Genomic DNA, 24,156 nt, shown 5'->3' with positions numbered 1-24,156 from the left:
TTGATTTCATTTATGGTTTAAGAAATGAGTGTGAGAGAAAAAACTTACTCGCATTATGGATATTTCGTCATTGTAATATAACAACAAATTGGGTTAAGTTAGCAAAAATTATTCAACAAAAAATCCTGCAGATATTTTTTAATGAAATTTTTTATACATATATTATTTTTATACACTTTCTCAAGGTGGTAGGTTTGTCAAACCATTTCTAATTTTCAAAATATTTATTTCGACCCAACCCATTTAAGACCCGTAAATGGATTCGTTTATAAGGTAACTCAAATTGTTCTTAATAATTTCTTCTTTCAATAATATAACAATTGTTTCTACAATAGATCAAAATATATTTTGAGAAATGTGACAGCTTAATAGTACACTACATTTTTCGAATGGTGTCAGAAAATATGTTTCAAAGGCTGTCAGAAAGTTCTAAAAATATTTAATAATAAACTTAGTATCTCGGTGACTCCTTTAAATTTTTTTTAAATCCAATATGGTTATCATCATGTAAAGATCATAATTTGAGAACAACATATTATGCAGTAATTCTTAATAATGAAAATTATTGCCACAAACATTTACTTGAATATATAAAAATATATTTCTGGAATGCACGCTATATAATGGTTGTTAACTATTTGTATAAACAAATAATAATTAGGAAGAAATATGTAATATTATAATGTTATTTCCACGGTCAAGAACGTGACATTAAAGAAATCATAACAATTTTGTTCTTATTTCCAGTTTACGATAGCTCTTCAGTAGCACTACGTTTAGTGCAAAAAGTAGATTTTGTCGTTGTGTTGTTTCCAATATATTGCCAATTAAAGTGAAATCAAGAATTTCAACTCGAATCTTAAAGAATCTTAAAATCTGTCTCTTCTTTTAATTTTTCGATAGCGATAGATAGTTGATTTTGACACTGTGTTGTTTCCAATATATTACCAATTAATGTGAAATCAAGAACGCGACAAAAAGTGAACTGCAAAAATCTGCGAATTGGAACATCATTTCCTAAAATGATTTTTTGTAACTAAAGTAGAATAACGCGATATATTATCCCAAAACGTTTGTTATCAGGATAAGTTCATTAAATTTCAACACAAAATTGCATTTCGAAATTTAATATTTATTTATACATTTCATATAGTCCTTTAAATAATATCTTTAACTAAGCCCAATTGTAATGCAACTTTAATACTCAAACTTCTATTTGCATAATTTCTTTCGCCCTATTTTGCCAGTCTTAGACGATATTTTGAAAACCTGCTATTTGTTACGTCTTTACGGCGTCATCTCAGCTACTTTATCGTAATATTGTTTATATTTAAGTGGATCTCTTTTGATTGCTCCCAATTACTTCTTCATTCTTAAAGCATTTACATAAAAATATATGAATGTTAAAAAAGACACTTACGATAGCAAATGAGACACGCTTTGAAAATAAAACAATTTTAAGCGTGATTGGTAACTAATTTTAATTAAAAGCCAATAAATGATGATTTTAATTAAAACTTTCATTAGAACATGATCAAAATCAAATGAAAAATTTACTATGAATCGAGCTATGAACTGTTTTATACCTTTCACTATGAGTGGCAAGGGTTAATATTGTCATTCCGTTTGTGATTTCCAAATTTTTTATTCTGGATTGTTATAGATAGCGAAGTCGATATAGCCATGTCCGTCTGTTTGTTGAAATTAAATTTAAAAATCCCCACAAATAACTTACATACATCATTGATATATAAATTCAAATCGATAAATGGCTGAGATATAAGCAAATATTCAAGTCTATCACGCGTTTTAGTTGTTTTTGCTATGTACTGTATATGTCACATACTGGACATAACACACATTTTGTACAAAAAGAAAAGCTGTCAGTCTCGCTATAGCTTACATGCAGTTGTGTTACGCTTGTTTTTTCACATTTTTTTTTTTAAAAATATTTTTCCATTAATTTTTTTTCACCGAAAATTTTTTCGAACGAAATTTTTTTACCAATATATATTTTACCTAAAATTTGTTTTCTTTAAAATTTTTTTTTCCTTAAAAAATTTTCTTTTAACCAAAAAATTAGTTTTCGCCAAAAATAGTTTTTAATTTTTATCTTCAAGTATACTTGGCGAAGGGTATGTAAGATTCGTCATGACCGAATATAGAACTCTTAATTGCTTTGAATTAATTTGTTGCTGATATTTGTTTGCGATTGTGAACGCGACACACATTGATAATCAAATTAAGGTACAAGAACGTGACATTAGAACATGAACAAAATCAAATGAAAATTTAATTTTTGTTTGTATTAATTCCATGTTAATAGAAGGATTTCATACAACAAATACTAACGAGAAATGTCATTAAAAGTAACTGAAAGTAAAAAATAAATATAAAAGTTTTCAGGCTAAATTTCCCATGTTAACAACTAAGATTAGTTGCAATGTTAGAAAAAAATCATTTAAATTTTTACTTCCAGTAGAACTTTCTGTAGAAATGCCAATATATGCTGCTCGAAAGTCCATTGATTTCCTTCATATTGTTTTTTTTATTTTGTTGTATTAGTTTACAACAACAAAAAAATGGAAAATTGAAATCACTTCAGGCGCACTCCAAGTACTTATCGCAAAAATTAAATTTTTATTTTACAAAAAATGTCAGAATAAATTAAACTTTTAATTAGTATTCTTTCGCTTCCACTTATTGTACTTTCTGCTGTGGCTATTGTTGGTTTTTTCCATTTTTGTGTCGTAATTATTTGTACATTTTTTAACTTGTTGTAGTAGTTTTTGTAATTAAATTTCACTTAGTTCTTGAAATCCTTTTTTCCCCATATTTCATATTTCCCCCCCATAACGTCCTTTTTTACAAATGTTCATTTTTTTATTATTATTATTTGTTAATATTGTATTTTCATTCCTAGTTCTTTGCTTTTTATGAGTATGAAAATTTTGTTTTTATTTATTTTAAAAGAAAATAAACAAAATAAAAACGTAGTTTTGTAACTGAACTTGTGAACTTTAATATTGGGGAAAAAAAACTTATACATATTTCTTTTTGGCCATTACAATGATGTTTATGTGTCAGAAAGTGTAGTTGTAAATATACTACTATAGTAAATATACAAATGTATATTATTTATTGTACATACATATTTACAATGTGGTAGTGGTTGCTTATTTGTGCCATAGTCGTTGGTTTTTTTTTTGTTTGGCTAAAACTACAGCAGCTGTTCTGCTTTGTACTGGTATGTAATATAGGTAGACTGACTGAATGAGTTGCACTTAAAACTTATCAAATATTTACGTACAACTAACAAATACTTTATATACTCATAATATTTGTATGTACGTACTTGTATCGGTATTTGTATTTAATTTTTGTTGTGTTTTTATTTGAAAAAAGTAATTTTTATACTTCAACTGTGGCTTGGCACAGGTTGAATGGTAATTAAAGTGATACATATTGAAAATGAACATTTTAAATTACGACTTTTTTTATTACTTTTTTTGGGGAGGGAAAGAAAAAGTAATTTTTGCAGTTATAAACAAAATTTCTTGCAATTCTGTAGGTTATTTCAAATTTATGGGCTCTTAAATGAAAAATTGTTAAAAATATAATTATCATTTTAATTGAAAATTAGTTTTAAAGCTTATTTACTTCACACAAGGAAAATAAATATATGATATTTGAAGATTTAAAACATTAGCATTATGATAGAACTTATATTGCACAACATACACGCAGAGAAAAAATATTGTTGTGAATGTTTACTGCAACCATTTCAACATCTTTACAAATTGTTTAACTCTATTATAGTCATACCAACTATTTACATGATTGTGGTAACCATAATATGGTTAACTTACGATTCACATAATTGCTGCAATCATATATATGGTTACAGTAAACATGTATATGTTTGTGACAACCATATTTATGATGAATCATTGTATCATAATATGTTGTTCTCAGATTATGATATCCATAGGCCGAGAGCAACGTAATATGGTAATTCCTTCATCATAGATATGGTTACCATAAACATATACTTATTTACTGTAACCATATATATATGATTGATATAATCATGTGACCATATTATGGTTCTCACAATCATATAAATAGTTACTGTGACTATAATGTGGTTAAAAAACTTGTAAAAATATTGAAATGGTTACAGTAAACAAGCACAACTATATTTTTTCTCTGCGTGTGATTTCTTCACTATCTAAAAGCTAAATGCGGAAAATTTGAGCTAAAACGGATAACGTTTAGAGGATGCATATTTCACTTGAGCATTTGTATCAAAATAGCCATATTTATTGGGAGTAAGATTTAACAAGTAAGAGAGCTGTAAGAGATATTCGGCTGTGCCGAATCTTATATGCCCTTCACCAAATTATACTTTAAAATAAAAATTTTAAATATTTTTAGGTAAACAAAATTTAAATTTTTTCCAGTTGTTTTTTTGAAATTGTTTTTTAATTTTTTTTTTTAAATTTTATAATTTTTTTTTTTTAAATTTAGTGAAAAAAAATGTTGGTAAAAAAAAAAATTCGAGTTAAAAAATATTTTTTCCGATTTTGACCTTATATACGTCGTTGCACAGGTCTTTGAAATATTTATCATTAGATATCCATATTGTCTATATTAATGATTTAGTAATCCAGATATGGGTCAAAAATAGGTCAAAATCGAGGTTGTCCTGGTTTTTTCCTTATATCTCAGCCATTTGTGGACCGATTTTCTCGATTTTAAATAGCAACCGAGCCGAGAAGAATTTCGGAGATATTGATGTATCATTCGTGTATGTAAGTTATTTGGGGGCTTCAGAAAGTTGATTTCAACACACAGACGGACAGACGGACATGGCTATATCGGCTCCGCTATCTATAATGATTAAGAATATATGTACTTTGTGGGGTCGCAAATGAAAAATGTAGAAATTACAAACGGAATGACAAACTACCCTTGCCACTCATGGTGAAGGGTATAAAAATGAGGGACTTACAAAAGATGGCGTTTCTTATGACAGCAATTTTTGTTTTTAATAAATTATATGTCATTTTGAAGGGTACATATCTGCCATTTATTCCTACTTAGGTACTGAACATCATAGTGTAAACAATAACCTTTTTTTGCATATAAAATGACGAATTTTATGCCAACAAAGCGTCATATGCTTTACGTCTTTAATTTAAAAAAAAGTGTCGCTGAAGCACACGGATTGCTCACCAAAGCTTATGGTGAATCTGTTGCATAGTATTCAACGAGCTAGAGATGCTCCAAGAATTGGAGGCATTACTTCATGAAGATTGTTGTCAAACTAAACAAGAACTTGCAAAATCATTGAGAACAACCGAAGCAGCAATTTCAAAACGTCTTCATCCAGCAGCGGTCTTCATCCTAAATCAGAGAAATTGGGTACCATCAATTAGTATGGTACACAATTTCCCTGCTTTTGGATGAAGTCGAGATTGAAAGACGTTTTTGCATGTCCGAAATGATGCTTAATCGCTATAAAATAAAATAATTTTTGCATAATTTACTTGCGATAAAAAATGGATTCATTACGATAACCCGAAGTGTAAGAGATGCTATGTGAAGCCCGACCAACCATCCGAATCGATACCAAACCCAAATAACCATGCCGCTAAGGTAATTCTCTGTATTTAGAAGGAGAAAAATGGTCTTATTTATTATGAGCTGCAGAAATCTCACCAGACCGATATGAGGCCATGCATGAAACCGTAATATTCCATCACACAGTGGGGCAGAATCCAAATTTTTTTGAAAATAAATCTGGTATATCTAAAATGTTAGTTCGATCCGGATAAAATTTTACGTGGCCATATACAAGGAGTATTCGAGTTTAACTTATTAAAATGCATCCAACAAATGCAGGGTCGGCGATATGGAGGCTTAAAATAGGGTACCTCCGACATGTGAAATTTTTAAACACGTGATATTATTTGGTTTCCCTCCGATTTCAAAGATTGTTATATTTTTGAAAGCGTTCGTTTAGATCTTGAAAAAATATGCTGTAATATTTATCTATTATAATTTCCGAGTTATAGGCATTTCAATATTGATATTTTAAAATTTTGTCATACCTGAGTCCGGTCATAACTGTTAGTTAGACAACAAAATTACCAATAATATACAAAAGATTTCAGATCGATATCTATCTATTACGGCTCCAAAAATAAACGATTTTCAATTTAAAAATTCATTTCACGCATTTCACTGGTTGCTTAGGCCAGATCATCAGGAAACCTTTCTGTAATTCTCATTCACTCTATAGTTTGATTTGTATAATATCTTTAGTTTTTCTAATGCCTTTTGGGAAAAGGTTTCCTTATGATCTGGCCTAAGCAACCAATGAAATGCGCATAGGAACTAGATTATTCCCCAACAATAAATGTCAGTGAATTTATCAATAATTGGGAATTTTAGCACAATTCTTAAAAAAATATTAATTTTTTTTATTCCCGTGAAACTTCTTGATATATTTATTTTAATTTATTGAAAATTCGTTAAAAAAAATTTAAAATATAAAATTTGGGATTTGAGCTATGAATGATTTTGGTAACAAATTAAAATGATTTATCAATTTTGGATAATGAAATACAAAAACTAATTATGATTGAAATTTTTTTTATTTTTAAAATTTTTTGGAAAATATTGCTATTTTTTGGTCAAAATTTCAGCATTTGATTTTTAAAAAACCGAGAAAATTTTTAGATACTGGGAGCATCAAAAAACTGCAAAATTAGAGCCTTTTTAATAAGTAGTACCATGTCAAAGTGTTAAAACTATCAGTAATCCCTACCACCGAAAAGCTAGTTATGTTTCAGTTGCCTTACCTTAACGAAAGTGTTTTCTAATTTTTCGATAGCATTTAGGTATCATTATGTTAAGTGTAATAGTAAATATTGGATCAAGAACGCGACAAAAAAAGAACGCAATTTTATAGAAAAATGCTAAATCTGCAAATTTGAATATCACTTTTGAAAGCGATTTAAAACAGAATAATATGGTTTTCTGTTGATACCTGTCACGTTTGTGATAATGTTTAGTTTAAGTCATTTCAACTGAAATTAGCATTATTCTTATTATATATTGATTAAACATACTCTTTATAAAGTGTTTCAATAACTTCTACTCTTAAACTAAACCCACTGCTAATGTTTTCCATTTTCTTAAGCATTTTCGTATTAAAATTCAGCAATAATTTATATGGAAAAACAATTATGAATTAAAATGAAAGTAAATTTCAAAACTTCATAATTAAGCCTGAAAATTTCCAAACCTTTAAATAACTAATATATATCTTGTTTATTACCCCTTACTTCCTTAATCACTATAAACTACTAATTCTATAAATAAATTTTACTCATTTTTCCATTCTATCTATGTATTTGCATTAATCCATATTGAGACATTGTTGCAGCTCGTAATGTTCTTGTAATTATAGCCTGAACACAATGGCTGACTGCAAAAATATATTTATGATGCAAAATTAGTCCTTGATGGCCAGCAATAAATTGTCTTTTGTTTACTTGAAAACTAATTGTTGTTATTTGTTCATTTACTTACTCGATTCGTTCAGTTTTAACAATTTAATGACTTAATAAAATTGCAACTGTGCACATAATTAATGCAGATACATACGTTATTGTGTAAACAAACTCGTACATGCTTAATATGTTTCATTAAATGTCGCAATTTTTAATATATGACTTAACTGGTATCATTACTACTGCTCTCATATTGTTGTTAATAATATTATAATTGTTTGCTGTTGTTGTACATTCTGCTATGAGGACAAAAATTATTGTTACACGTAGATATGTTCATGTATAAATATTTATATTATTTACTTTCGCATTGAAGATGACATTTATTCCCTTATAAAGCATAAATGCTAAACTTAAATGCTCAACAATTTCCCCTTGTTTTTCTTACTCGCAGTTTTTTCGTTATTACATACTCTGGGGTATTCATTAGTTCGTCATTGCATTTGTGACATTTGTAAATATGAGCAGAGTAAAAATCAATTATTTGGTGGAATGTGGACATTTTCATAGAAAGGTCCACTGGAACTTATATACCCTTCATCAACGTATACTTTAAGATAAAAAATTCAAAAAATTTGTCAAAAATAGGTAAAACAAATTAAGGTGGTCGTTATTTTTTTGCTTATTTCTCACCCATTTTTAGAAGCGATCTTCTCAATTTTAGATAGCAATCGGTCATGGAAGAATATACAGTGGCGGCTCTTAAATTTTCTTTCAACAAGAGCCCAATATCTCTCCACTGGCCTTAGCTCCAGGCAGTTTCTTGTACCACTTAATACCTTGCATACCATAGTGACAGGATGCCCAATCAGGCCTATAATAATTGGACACATTAAGAAGTCTTATGAATGGAAGCAAACATTCCTTGATGAAAATCTCGGTATTTATAGAGCCCTTTGTAACAAATATTTGGCTTCTTTTGCCGCAACTGCATATTACTTGCCATGTCAAGAACTTTTTGGGAACATTTTCTGATTTTGGGTCCTTTTTTCTACAAGATTTCCTAGAGCATCAGCAACATAAAAATATTGACCCGGAAGCTGCGAAATATTTTCGAGAACATACGCTTCGTCATCCATTATGCAGCAATATTTTTTTGTATAAAATTTTACTTCGATTTCCGTGCTCTGTCTTTGGCTTCTAAAGTTTAAGCGGAGTTCCTGTCAGGAAGTTTTTAAGCCTTGTATGTTTTTAAACCTGCATTGGCTTTAAATTTTCATACCAAATAGTCCGAGTTCTGATCTAACCGGAGTTCTTCACTATCGGAGCTCTTTTGAAAATGCTTTCTATTTAGTAGCTTTAGAAACATCATGTGGTTCATTCCTTCTACATGAACCTGGTTTTCTAGCAACGTACAAGTTCTCCCGAAATTGTTTCATAATACTGGAATCAACATTGAAATATGACAAAAAGAAAAATTAAGTACGAATGTCGCGTTCTGGTCAATAGAAATGTCTATATGTCATTTATAAAGTTTAGAGTCAGCAGTGATTAAACGAGATAGTTCCTGTGAACTTTAATTACAATATTATTAAATTGTTTTAGCAATATATTATTTTTATCTGTGTTATACATTTGAGCTGGTGTCTAAACGCCGAAAAATAAAGGCCCGTAACAGTTCGACTCAGACGCAACGATATCTGTTCGTAAGTTTGTGTGTTCATGTCAAACTGCAGGTCATAATTTCAAACATCATTCAATGAAATTTGCAACATTCTGTTCTAGAACGAGTCCTATAAAAAGTGCTCATAGTGAGTTATACTAAAGTTGCGTTTAAATGCTCATAAATATGCTGCTTTGTATTGAAATTTGCCACAAGTCAGTTTTAAACACTTTAAAATATCATGCAACTTGTTGAAAATCGAATCACTAGCCCCAATATAAGTGGCATTCCAAAAAACCAAGCTAAAGCAAGGAAACAAATCTTCATAATGAGATCTGCTGTTGCCAATAAACAGCCTGACCTGAAGATTATTTTGGAGAATACAATGAGCATAAGAGTATCATACATGGCTCTGACACAGATTAACAAGAAATTGTATCTCAAATAACATCAACGTTTTATTTGTACATCCCAATCAAATCTGGATGGGTTATCTCAGTATATTAGTAAATCTTGAAAGTTTTAAAACAATTTCAAAAGTCTGAAGTTTTCTAAAGTTTTCAATAAAATTTCTGTGGAATTTTTCTACTAATATAACTGTTTACCATATATCTCATTCAAGATAATAAAAAAACAAGTAAGAAAGCATGGTCGGTCAAGCCCGACTATATAATACCCTACACTAAGTAAATGAGCAAAAACATTTTTCTTTTAAAATTTCAATAATTTATATTCGTGAGTGATTTTCGGAAGTGGATCTAATTATGGACCGATCACCACGAAATTAGGTCGTGTCATTTATGTTTATATGGACAGCCAGCCAGATGGACGGACGGACATCGTTTAATTGGCTCAGAAAGTGATTAAGTATAAGTCGATCGGTATAATTTAAAATGGGTGTTAGACTAATATTTTTTGGCACTACAAACTGCACAAATCTGCACAAATCCAATATACCTACACACTAGGGTGGTGTAGGGTATACAAATTGTTACACAGTTTAATTAGTTTTGCCTTGTTGGTAGTTTTTCGCTATGGCCTGGCAAGGGTATTGTTTAAAGTACTAAAGTGGATTCAGTTTAATTGCAAATCTTGTGATTTTTGTTGTGGCTATAAACCACAACTAAAGAAGGAAAGAAACAAAAGATCACAGTTTTAGTAGGAAAATATAAGCAATTTATTCATAATTTTATCAGCAACTGTCGACATTCATAAAAAGTATGTGTATTTTGTGCGAAGGTTCCACATGGATTGAGAAGTCACTATCCTAATTAGGGAGAATAATGTGTATGCATTTTAAGAAAAATATTTTTGCTCTTTTACTTAGTGTAGGGTATTATATGGTCGGGCATGACCGACCATACTTTCTTACTTGTTTTTAACAATATTATGGTCATTGTAGTTATGTATATGGTTGCCATAATATAATATGTTTAAGTTACCAATTACATGATAGCAATCATATATGTATGTGGTTGTGGTAAATAAATATATGTTTATGTCAATCAGTTTCATGATGAATGATTAGCATAATCCGAGAACAACACAATGCGGAGAAGTTTTACATCATAAACATGGTTGCCACAAACATTGACAGAAAATCTCGAATGCCTCGATTATTATTTTTTTTTTTTTTTCGTATTTTATTTATTGTATCTTCACAAAATAATGTGAACTATCAATAATTTGTTCAAATCTTAAATCTAAATATTATTTTTTATTTACGTCCCACCACAGTTGGACGAAAAATTATGTTTAATTTATAGATCCTATCATCAGCGCAGGTCTGTTGGATTCCTTCTTCTTAGTCGGATGTAGCCATTACTTCTCATTAATGTTCGTGCAAGAGGGTTTGGGTGAACTTCTAACTTTTTCAAATATGACTCCGCTTGTTTTTTTATTTCATTTTTCACCAGGGAGACACCTAGGTCCTTATGAATGTTAATATTTCTCACATACCAAGGCGCTGCTGGTATCATTCGTAATATTATATTTTGGAATCTTTGAATTTTTTCAATATTAGAAGCTGAGGCCGTGCCCCATAATTGAATTCCATAGCACCATATGGGTTTTATTATTGAGCTGTACAGCAAAAGTTTGCAATCTAAACTCAATCGCGAGTGTTTACCAATTAGCCAGTAAATTTGTAGTAATTTTAACTTCATTTGAGTCAATTTCGTATCTATATGCTTTTTCCAGGTAAGACGTCGGTCTAGATGCAGACCTAGATATTTAACTTCAGTTTGTTGAGGTATTATATGATTATTTATTAGGATTGGAGGGCACGATTCTCTACGCAATGTGAATGTAAGATGTATACATTTTTGCTCGTTTACTTTTATTCTCCATTGTTTTAAACACCTTTGTATGTCGAGTATATGGTCTTGTAAAAGTACAGATGCTTCTTGGGGGTTTTCATGAATGGCTAGTATAGCTGTGTCATCAGCAAAAGTTGATATGTGGGTTCGACTGTTTGTAGGCATATCACAAGTATATAGCAAATATAGGAAGGGACCCAGTATACTTCCTTGGGGTACGCCTGCTTCAATAGGCTGTGGTGAACTTATGAAGTATCCCTCTTTAAGAACGAACTTTCGATGACTTAAATAACTTTGTAGAAGCTTGTGTGTGTTCACTGGTAAATATTGTTATATTTTTATCGATAATCCTACATGCCATACTTTGTCGAAGGCTTACGAAACGTCGATAAAGAGTGCAGAACAATATTTTTTTTCTTCAAATGTCTTGGATATGATTTCTACCAACCTGTAAGTTTGTTCTATGGTGTTATGTTTTTCTCGAAATCCGAATTGATGAGTTGGAATACAATCAAAATGATTCACTATCGTGCATTAACAGTTTTTGGAATAGCTTTGATATATTTGACAATAGGCTAATGTCTATGTGATTCTACTTTACTGTGATCTTTTCCCGGCTTAGGTATCATTGTAACTAAAGAAACCTTCCATTCTGGTGGATAATATTCAAGGCGTAATATTGCATTAAAAATAAATAGGATTATTCTTAATGCAATTTGGGGTAGCTCGATGAGCATCTTGTTACTGATTTTATCAATACCAGGTGATTTTTTGGAGTTTAAATCAACAATAGCCTTGACAATCTCTTAAATCTCAAAACGAAGTGGTTCAGCTGCAGTAATATGGGGTAAAGTAGGTGGTAACTCGATTATTTGATATATTTTTGGATATACGAGTTTTTCGAATACAAAGTTCTTTACATAGACAATATGTTTATCACTTAACAATACTAAAAATTCAAATATTGAAGCCTTCTTTCTGTATGTATGAGACCAGTGACTTTACAATCTATGTTAGTACACATAAAATAATCATTAAAGTACAAGTCTCTTTGCAACAATGAAATGTTTCTAAAATCCAACAAAAACAAAATCTTATAACAAAGAGACAAAGTGAAACGCCCATGGAGGCAGCACATTTGCGAATATAAAAAAAAAATATATTTTCATTATTGTCTTAATAGTAAAGCAACAAATTTAGCATATGTTTGCATTTCTATGTTCGTAATGCAGATGCTAGGAAGGCGAAATAATGTAAAGAAAGGTCATTGATATTAATGCTGTTAATGAGAGAATAGCGTGCTTTATGTAGAAACAGGATAATAATTCATAGAAAATTTAATTTAAATTTTCCTTTTTCATTTTAAACTTCTGGGAAACTCTTGATACATAAGAAGTGAGAATTTATATTAAAGTGACCTTTGACCTCTATTTTCCTTATTTTCTTTGAAATGCGTCGTTAATGATTGTTGCACACATTGTCTAATAACAAATGGATTTCTCTTATTTTACACTGGTTTTACAAATATAAATCCAAAAACATTTTAATATCATGCCCAATAAGCATCAAAGTCCTAAATATTCAAATACTTGAACATTTTGTTGAAATTTGACTTTAATGAAAATGTTTTAAACTTGAAAAAAATTTGAAAAAATTAAATATTTTTCAAACAAAAAACATATTGCTTGAATTTATGTTTCATCTTTACTGGAGAATGCTATAGAAATAAAGTGTTATAACCTCAACTTGAATTCCAGTAAAAATGCATATTGGGATGAATTCGAACCCAATAAGCATTTTTACTGAAATTCAAGTAATTCAAGCCTTAAGTTATAGTCAAGCAATTGAATTATAGTTGTATTACACTTTATATTAATAGTATTCTCCAGTAAAAGGAAACATAAATTCAAGCCATATGTTTTTTGTTTAAAATATATTTAATTTTTTCAAATATTTTTCAATATAAAAACATATTTATATTTGTATTGAAGTCCAATTCCAACAACATGTTCAAGTGCTTGAATTTTTGGGGCTTTGGTGCTTATTGGGAATAGTTTAAATGACAAATGCTTAGTATATTTCGATATTTAATACCAACAATGACCATTTTTTTAGCTTACACTAACTATTCAGTTTCAAATTGTCTTTGTTTCTACTTTTAATTTGGTATGCTTAGTTTTTTTCGTGCCTTGTATAAGGAGTGAGATCGAAAAATTCTTAACATACATATATGTTTATAAAAAAGAAACCACTAAACTTACAGCTTTAATTTTTTTTTTATTTGATTGAAATTATTATTACAATTTACAAAAAAAATTATTTTTATAGTTTTAATCACTAGTGATGAAATTTTGAACCTTTTTCGGAAACCCTTCCATTAACGTTTTTATAGTGCTTTCTGTCACTTTGCTCGAACATGTAGTCCATCTCCGTTTAAAATCTACCACACTTTTGGACACCTTTTTTGTACTCTTCAATTCTCTTTTAACAAGAGCCCAATATCTCTCCACTGGCCTTAGCTCCGGGCAGTTTGGAGGATTTGCCTCTCTTGGTACAAATACCACATTATTGTTCTTGTACCACTCAAGGGCTTGTTTGCCATAGTGACAGGATGCCAAGTCAGGCCAAAAATAAGTGGACACATTATGAAGTCTTATGAATGGAAGCAGCCTTTTTTGTAAACATTCCTTGATGTAAATTTCGGTATTTATAGAGCCCGTTGTAACAAATGAGTGGCTTCTTTTGCCGCAACTGCATATTGCTTGCCATACCAAGAACTTTCTGGGAAATTTTGTCTGCTTTTGGGTCCTAAACTTTTCTTCAACATTCCCTCGAGCATCAGCAACATAAAATTTTTGACCTGGAAGTTGCGAAAAATCTGCCAGAACATACGTTTCGTCATCCATTATGCAGCAAGAATATTTTTTTATAAAACTTGACTTCAATTTCCGTGCTCTGTTTTTGGCCTCTAAATTTTTAGTAGCGTTCCTGTCAGGAACTTTTTGAGCCTTGTATGTTTTTAAACCTGCATTAGCTTTAACTTTTCGTACCAAATAGTCCGAGCACTGAGCTAACCGGGCTGCTTTCCTACCGGATGTGTTGGGAGCTCTTTTGAAAATGCGTTCTATTTTTTTGGCTTTAGAAACATCATGTGGACCATTCCTTCTACCTGAACCAGGTTTTCTATCAACTGACAAGTTCTCCCGGTACTGTTTAATAACATTGGAAACAGTTTGACGGCAGACCTTTGTATGCTTGGCCAACTTTTTGTAAGACCAAGTTGGGTTTTGTTGAAAATATTTAATAATTTCAGTACGCACTTTTTTCTGGTCACTCATTTTAATCAGATTAACAAAAAAATTAATATAATTGACATTACACATAATAACTGACATGTTTTTCAAAGGTAACTTGATCAAAAAAAAATTCAAATAATACTTGGGTTAAAAAATGTAATGAAAAACGTGTGTTAAGAATTTTTCGATCTCACTCCTTAGGCTTTACAACTAAAATAATTATCGCCATCCCCAAAATTCCTACATTTAATCCTAAAAATTGTAATTAATACTTATAGTACAATATTTTGCCAGCCATTCTCCCTAATTATTTAACATTTTACATTAAATTAATTGAAAAAAAAGGAGCAAAATAAATTAATGCAAAGAAAGCATGCATTATTAATTTATAGCATTCAGACACACAATTTTCTTTCATTCGCTTTTAAAGGTCAATTGTAGCAAACGTTTAATTTTGTAGCATCTAAAAGCATCATCATTTCGTAAACCTTTTCAAATAAAATGTTCTTTTAATTGTTATTTGCTATACTGACAATCCTACATCAATCTGTACAAGCTGTAGCAGTCATTCCATCTTTATTTTTATGTAATTCAATTCAATTTAATTTCTTCTTCCTCCTAAGCTTACTGCTTTTGCTATAATCTCATTTTTATCTTGTTAATTACACTTGAAGATGACTAAGAACGAGTACAAGAAATAAATCATCAGCTTGTTTTTTTTGCTTAGATATTTTCAAAATGTTCTTATTTTTTATTTCCATTCTAAACAAAATAAAAATCTGCTGCTGTTTTCCGTCTTTAGTTGCATTGGCAGAAAAAACCAAAAACAAAATCGAATAAATAGGTCAATAACATGAAACTAAACAGAGAAATGTAAAAGTCTTAAACGAAAACACCAACGACAATCTAAGAATATACATATGCAACAAAAATCTAAAATAAAGAAAAAAGTAAAATTCAATACCCAAAACCTTATAGCTACACACATACTGACTTATACTAAGCCATGCAGTTTAGAAAACGATCAGAAAACATGTTGTTATTACAGCAACAATAGCAAAAAGAACAATTAAGAGAGCTAAATTCGTTTGTGACGAATCTTATATACCCTTCACCAAATTATACTTTAAAATAAAAATTTTAAATATTTTTGTTTTCAAAATTTTTTATCGAAATTTTTTTTTTAAATTTTTAAAATTTTTTTTTAAATTTAGCGAAAAGAAATTTATGACTAACAAATTTGTTTGGTAAAAAAAATCTTAAAAATTTTAAATATTTTTTTTTCAAAATTTTTTATCGAAATTTTTTTTTTTAATTTTTAACATTTTTTTAAAAATTTATTAGCGAAAAGAAATTTATGACAAAAAATTTTTTTTGGTGAAAAAAAATTCGGGTTAAATAATATATTTTCCGATTTTGATCCATTGTAGGTCCAACTTACTACGGTCTTATATACATCGATGTAATTGACTTTAAAATATATATCATTAAATATCCATACTATCTATATTAATGACTTAGTAATCTAGATATAGATCAAAAATAGGCAAAAAAATCCAGTTGTCCCGGTTTTTTCCTTATATCTCAGCCATTCGTGGGATAAAATCAATATCGACTTTAAATAACATCCAAGCTGGTAGAATTTCCGATATATTGGTGTATCAATCATGTTTGTAAGTTATTTGGTGGTTACGGAAAATTGTTTTCAACCTACAGACGGATAGACGGACATGGCTATATCGACTTCGGATAGGGTCAATTATGGCTCGATCTTCAAAAAAGTTGGTAGAAAGATTTAGGTTCATTTAAAAATTGTTTATGTCCAATTTCATCACGATTTTAATTATTTTAAGACAATTATGAACGTTCAAGTAATTTTCTTAGGGGGACTATTGACAAATATTGCTAGATTTTCTACTTTATAGTATAATTTCAGAGTACTTGGAAATTTTAATAGGATTGCCGCATAATCAACATATTTATGACTGCTCAAACAGTGAAATCAGGTGAAATCATGGATCGATATTGCCCATTTTCAATACAAAACAAACCTTATAAACAGAGAGTACTTGTTGAAAATTTCAGGCAGCTAGCTCCTTACGTTTGGGGCCTATTGTGATTTCAACAGACACGCAGATGGACGGACATAGCTAGGTCGTCTTAAAATCTTATGATGAAAATTTTGATGTGTTACAAACGAAATGCCAAAATCAATATACCGCCCAACTTTTTAGTTGATGGCTATAAAAACAACTACATTGTCAACCACTAACAACATAAAAATAATATTTAATGCATTTTGTTTTTTATTTTTTTTTATTTGTTTCCTCTTCTATTTTCTGCCATTGTGAAGTGCTACACATACATCCATACTAAAAACCATTTCCCTTACATTTACACTACCGGAAATGTAGTTTTGTTTGAATAACTGCAAACAATTGTGATTTGAGTAACAACAATGTTTTCATTGAGTGGTATAAAAACCAAGTTAAATAAGATTTTAACGTGGTTACGACCAACCCAAACCCAAATCAGATCATGATAATGCTCTTACATTCGTTGAAGTCCTTCAAAATTAGAATGCTTTTTTAAAGCATAATTTTCACGGCAAATATGAAATATTTATACATATAACAAAGTATATAATAAAGATTTGTAGAACTTTGTTAGTATTTCTTCTTAAATAAACAATGTTTCTTAAAAATCTCTAAGGTTTTTCTAAAAAATTATTCAAAAATATTCTAGTTAATGAGCAAAGAGGAAAGGTTTGCTTCAAATCAATGCAAGTTTTTTCTTCGTCCTTCAAAAATATTGCACTTTTTCATACATTAATGTGACTAGTAAGATTAATGTGCTATTTTTGCTATAGCGAACGAGTACTTTGAGTGGAAATTTAACATATGTTTTGTTATTGTAACAAAAACAAAATACATGTAAAACGTCCACTCAAAACGCTCATTCGCTATAGAAAAACAGCACATAAGATTATTCAACTAGTTGTTGAATAAAATATTAAGAAAATATATAAAATTTTTTGTAAAATTTTAGTGCAATATTATTTTTAAAGTGGCATATTTTAGAATCTAATTTAGATATTGACTCGAAATTTCTTTTTATATGCCCAAAAATTAACTTGTCTAAATAAAAAAAAATAATTCGGAATAAATGTGGATCAAATTGCTCCTAATATTTGAAATTCTATTAAAATTTTGATACAAATTTTAATTTTAGAAAATCAATAGATATATAATACGTAATAAAATTTTTATTTATTAACAAAACTCAATGAGTGTTAACCAACTTAAACACCATTGCTCCAATGAATTCAATTTTCAACGTTTTTTTAAATTTCTCATTCTAAATAACTAGCTGTAAAAAAGCTTTTCCAAAAGGAAGCCGGCAATTTCTAAAAATTGGTGAGAAAATCCCAGAAATGGTATTTTTTCCCATTTTGACAATAGAGTCCACATTTCCTTCGGGGCTGGGAAAATACTTTGGGGATAAATAGAGAACACATCAGGGTTTCCAAAAAAGCTTTCTGTTTTCTTTCCTTGTGATTTTACAACATGTGGATCAAAGTTAAAATTTTGATAATAAAAAAAAAATATGTCAATTTCTGAAGGCATGTTTTTATACCAAAATGTTCTCCGTAAAAATACCTTACAGGAGCGATCGTAACAAAATTTGGTGACACGAATTTTGTATATATAAAACTTATTTGGAGCGAAATTTGTGCAGATACATATATAAATTAAACATTTATGACCGATAAAGTCCAATTTCGAGAGGACATTTGTTGGAGGGCTCGGTGAAATAATGGACCGATTTCAGCCGGTTTCAATAGGCATGGTCCTTGGGCCGAAAAAGTTATATGTACCAAATTTTATCGAAATATCTTCAAAATTGCGACCTGTACTCTGCGCACAAGGTTTACTTGGCCAGCCAGCCAACCAGCCAGACGGACGGACATCGTTTAATCGACTCAGAAAGTGATTCTAAGTCGATCGGTCTACTTTAAGGTGGGTGTTAGACCAATATTTTTGGGCGTTACAAACATCTGCACAAACGCATTATACCCTTCCCACTATGGTGGTGTAAGGTATAAAAAGAGTTCGTCCAAAAAACAAATTTTTATACCCTACAGATGTGCAGATGTGTGCACAAATTTCGCTCTATATAAGTTTTATATATACAAAATTCATGTCACCAAATTTTGTTACGATCGGTCCATAATTAGTCATAGCTGCCATATAGACCCGCTTCCGAAAATCACTTTAACGTGCTTAAATCACTTAAAAATTTTGGTATACTCACAGAATTCAACATAGTAAACTTTCATAACGACATAAATCACACTACCTAATTTCATGGTGATCGGTCCATAATTGGTCATAGCCCCTATATAAGGCTCACTTCCGAAAATCACTCACGAATATAAATTATTGATATTTTAAAAGAAAAATATTTTTACTCATTTACTTGGTGTAGGGTATTATATGGTCGGGCTTGACCGACCATACTTTCTTACTTGTTTTAATTGAAAATTGTTTATTTTTGTATCCATAATTGATATTGCTGTGAAATCTTTTGTATATTATTACAGCAGTATTTATAACCAAAATTTAGCATGGATTTAACATACAAGTTACTTATAATGTATTTCTTATCCACTCGCTAAACGCATGTTAACGAACGAGCAAAGACTTGCTAAGTCTTTAATCAACAGCTGTTTAAACAACATATTATAAAAGTTTTGTGTGGGAAAAAATTAAATTAAATTATTTAAAAATGATGCAAACTCTTGACCAATTAGACAATTTAGAATTCTTAAGAGGTGAAACCCAACGTCCTGGCCCCAATTTGCGGATCTTTTTACAATTTTTGTTTGTTGTTTTTCCATATTTTGTACTTCTTGAAACATTTCAAAATTTGAGGGAAACAAGTTAAATATAAATGTCAAGAAATACATCAGATTTGATTTTTTTAATTTTTTTTTAAATAGTTGGCAATACATCACACTTTTCAGAGTTGATTTTCATATAAATTATTGACAGACAAAAGTGCATTATAAATAAACTCTTTGCTAACTTTCTGCTAAGCTTAATCGGTCTGCTAGTTAGCAGATCGTTGTGTGCGATGTATACACAGTGGCTAATTTTTCGTTATAGATACGGCCGTTAGTAATTTAGTTGTCTAACTAATAAAAAATTTGAGTGCATTCGGCCCAAAAGTACGTCCGATATTTTTAAAAAAGTGGACCAAGGTAAGGCAAAATTTTTAAATTTCAATTTTTAAATGCCTATGACTAGGAAATTATAAGAGATAAATAGCACACGCAAGCATGTATAAAAATCTTTCAAATCGGTTGGGAAACAAAAAAATTGCATGTGTTTAAAATTGTCCATGTCGAAGGTACCCTACGTTGAGCCCCAATAGCGCCGCCTCTAGAGAATTTATAGGGCCCATTTAAATGAATTAAACTCGAATTCTCCTTGGCTACGCTCGTATTAAATTTTATCCCGATTGCACTAGTCGTTTAGAAATTCCAGATTTATTTCCAAAAAAATTTTATTCTGTCCCACTGTGTGACCATAAGCTTCAGCGCCGACATTTTCAGCTATATTGAAGAGTTCTGATATCTGGGGAGTACAGCTTTAAAAATTAGAGGCTTTAAATAAGATTTGCAGAAAATACCAAGAATATTTTCATTCAGACTAAAGTTATGGTGTTTAGTAGCAACTATAAATTCGTGCTACAATATGCTTGTAGTATATCCAACTGAAAAATTAGAACTCTAGATTTGTGGAATCAAATTCCTTTATGCGTATATACAAGAACACATGATGGCAAGGACATAGAAACCTGATTAAACTCGACAATTCATTGCATATGAACCCCAAGGCTCAATCCAGGAGATCTATCAGACCTGTTAGAATACTTTAGAATCAGTTGGAGGTCCTATGCTCTACGAGAAATTAAAGTACTAAATATAAAGCGAATTTCTCAACATTTACGCAAGATTTTAATATGAAACACAGTTTTTGTCGTTTGATAATAATTTGTTTATTGAATCATAAAGTACACAGAGTGGATTTATCAACCACATCGACTGTATGACGTTGCTGGCTCATACAAGCAGAGAAAAATAGTTGTGCATGTTTACTGTAACCATTTCAAAAATTTTTCAAATTTTTTAACAACAGTAATCACTGTAATTATTTATATGTTTGTGGTAACCATAATATGGTTAACTTACGATTCATATGATTGTGTCAATCCTATATATGGTTGCAGTAAACAAGTATATGTTTGTGACAGATCAGAAAATATCTAATTGATTCGCAGTAATTGATTTCATGTAATTTATGCGATATTATGTTGCGATATTGAGCACTAGTAACTATCATTGATTGTCCAGCAACTTTTTCGAAGAAATCGCGTCCAATGACGTTACCAGTCCAAAATCTGTATCAACAAATTACACGTTGTGGGTGCAGTTTTATTCGTCAATCACATATGGGTGATCTGAATTCCAAATGTAGGAATTTTGACGATTAACAAAGCCATGTGAAAATGGTATTCATGGCTTAGAACCGCTAAACTTTTATTATATTTGAAATACTGTTCAAGAATGTTCAATTTGTCATCATATTTCAAACAAGATTTTCCGCATAAACTTAAAAGTAATTTCATTTCTAATTCTAGTTAAAACAAATTTTAATGGAATTATATTTCTTTAAAAAAATATAATAATAATATTTCTGATACTAAAAACACTTTTATAAGGAAAACCACAGTGTGGTCTAAACTAAGCGTTATAAATAAAAAAAGGGAAAGTTACTAAATAAATGCTTACACAAAATACAAACTCTCTCAACTAATAAAAACTAAATAAAACTATAGGGAAATGTTGATGAAAACCAGAAATTTATATTATTTTTGGTTTAAAGCCAACTAGAACGCAAAAGTTCATTTAGGCGCCGAGCTAGTTGGGTTTATTTTTTTTTACACTGAACAAAAAAAAAGAAAAAGAAAGCAGAAATGCTCAAATCTATTACAAGTTCATTGTATATTGAAACAAAAAGTAATGCAAAACTGAATTGAATTGACGTAGGTCATTGAAAATTTAAAAATAAAACATTTTTCTAGCATGTTTGATTTGAAAATCCAACCAACTATAAAAAACGAAAATCTCAATACAAAACTACAATAACAACGAAATAAATAAATAAAAGTTGAAATTAAAAATAAAGTCACTAAAAAATAAAAAACAACGAATTTATAACGAAATCCTTAAACAAATATATAAAAAAAATAAACGTGAAAAAAAACTTTCGAGTTTTAAACAAAAACCAACGACCAACCGCTTAAAAAACCAACAACTGAAAAAGTATTATTTAAACTTAACAACAATCAGCAACAAAAACTTATTTTTGAGCTGTAAAACCAACTTTATTTTTCACATTTTTTTTTTCAAACCAAAAATACTAAACGAAATAAAAAACAAAAAAAACAAAAAAGTTTTCCTCAAGCCAAAGCAACCATTAAAGTTGCTGTTCAAAAACGGAAACAGAAAATAATAAAAAATTCGTTAGAGAGAAAAGGAAAAGAAGACAAATATTTCTTTAAAGTCTAAAGTTTTTACAACAAGTTACAACGACGGCGTCTACAACGACTACGACAACAACAACAACCACTACAAGTGGCAAACGCAAGATGTTGTGTTTCAATTTAAAATTGGCCACCATTTTTCGATCGTATCGTGATGAAAGTGTACGTGACCGTAGTCAAAGTTTGTGTGCCCCCTCCACCACAACACGGGCACCGCTGCACAAAGACATTGGTGCGTTAAGGGTGCTGCAACGTCGTGCATCGAGCGTTATGTAAGTTTGCGATTTCGATTTCTTATTTCTAAGTTCAATATTTACACAGGATTTTTGCTGTTTACGGATGTAAGTAATTGTGAGTGTGTGTTTATTAGATCGGCTCACAAAAAAAATTATAATTTAGTCACCCTTAGAAAATGAAGTTTGGTTAAATATAACAAAGCATTCACGTATGTATATCTTGAGTAACATAACATTTATTTTGATAGATATCACACTCAGCGAAAAAAAAACTCTTAAAGGAAAAGAACTAAGCTTTCTTTTGAGCAAAAAAAATTAAAAAAGGGGTCATTTTGAAAAAAGTTTTTGATTTTGTAAAAAATTAAATTTTTTTTTTGAATGATTGAAGAAATTGCTATCTAAACTATATGGGACATATTGTGCTAAGAATAATAGGTAATAAGTTACATGAATGAGAAATCCCCTCTAACTCAGAGAGATGCAAATTTCATCCCGATCGCAAGACATCGATTTCAAAAGTTGGTTCACTTGACACGAAATCCCCTAATATATTTTTTAAAATAAAATATTAACCCTCTAACCTGCAAGAGTGCCTCAAGGCATGCATTACAAAACACCAATTATCTCAAAATAGAAATTATATTTTTTTTTAATTTAACCGTGACTTAGTTACAGATTAACATTTCCATTTCCATTTTAACATTTTAACATTTTAAAATTTTAATATTTTAACATTTTAACATTTCCCTCGAAGGTCGAAATGTATTCTGACTTCTAGTTTTTGTTCTGTCAGCTGTTTTGTAGTGATGTCATAATTTTAGCACATGAAATTTTGTGGGTAATTTTTTTTTTTATTGAATCAAAGTTTTACTAACTTTTAGTCGCCCGATGTATTCGAAATATTTTTTATTAGTTCTTATTCATTAGTTTTTCAATAAAATGATATCATAATTATTGTTTTTTACACCTAAACTGGCAACTCTTCACCTTTTTGCACCTGGTTCCTAAACTTAATTAGCAAGTTAGTTTCTGATGGCTCTTCTGAGTTTATTCGCTCAGAATTACCCTAAAAAAAATTATTCGACAGCTTTTTTTTAGCTATTTAAAGTTTGCGGGTTAGAGGGTTAATTTTGAAAAAAAAAATTGTTTATTTTAGAAATTGGTGTTGGTGCGTGATTGTTTTGATTCCAAATGACCTAAAAAAATGATTTTCATTACTTATACAACAATCAGAAGCTCTCGATTTTCTAGGCATGAGGATTCAAAAAGGAATAAAACTCTCATTTATGGGTCGGTGCTTTGAAGTCTATTTTGGAGATAATCGAATGCCTACAGAATAGGGCGATGGTGCTTATCGGTGACAGTAGGGTATTGATTCTCCGGAGCATCGTCACAAAGTGGATTGTGTTTCACTGTTCTATCGATACTACAATGGAATGTGTTCTGAAATCCGTAGTTTTTTTTTACGAATAGGTGTTTTAACTCTTTTTTTCATTTAAAAAAAAAACA

The 24,156-nt window shown here is 30.0% G+C and overlaps 1 protein-coding gene across 1 annotated transcript in view; it reads left to right on the top strand.

Annotated features, from left to right (window-relative positions):
- Positions 1-24,156, top strand: part of LOC135958324 (GTPase-activating Rap/Ran-GAP domain-like protein 3) — a 134,596-nt gene that overhangs the window by 16,749 nt on the left and 93,691 nt on the right. Inside the window, exon 2 of the mRNA XM_065509227.1 lies at positions 22,432-22,683. Coding sequence (XP_065365299.1) covers positions 22,432-22,683 — 252 coding nt within the window. The remainder of the gene's footprint in view (positions 1-22,431; positions 22,684-24,156) is intronic.

Source organism: Calliphora vicina, chromosome 4 (genome assembly GCF_958450345.1).
Source record: "Calliphora vicina chromosome 4, idCalVici1.1, whole genome shotgun sequence".
In the NCBI taxonomy this organism is placed as follows: Eukaryota; Metazoa; Arthropoda; class Insecta; order Diptera; family Calliphoridae; genus Calliphora; species Calliphora vicina.
This window is presented reverse-complemented; position numbering and strand designations above follow the sequence as displayed.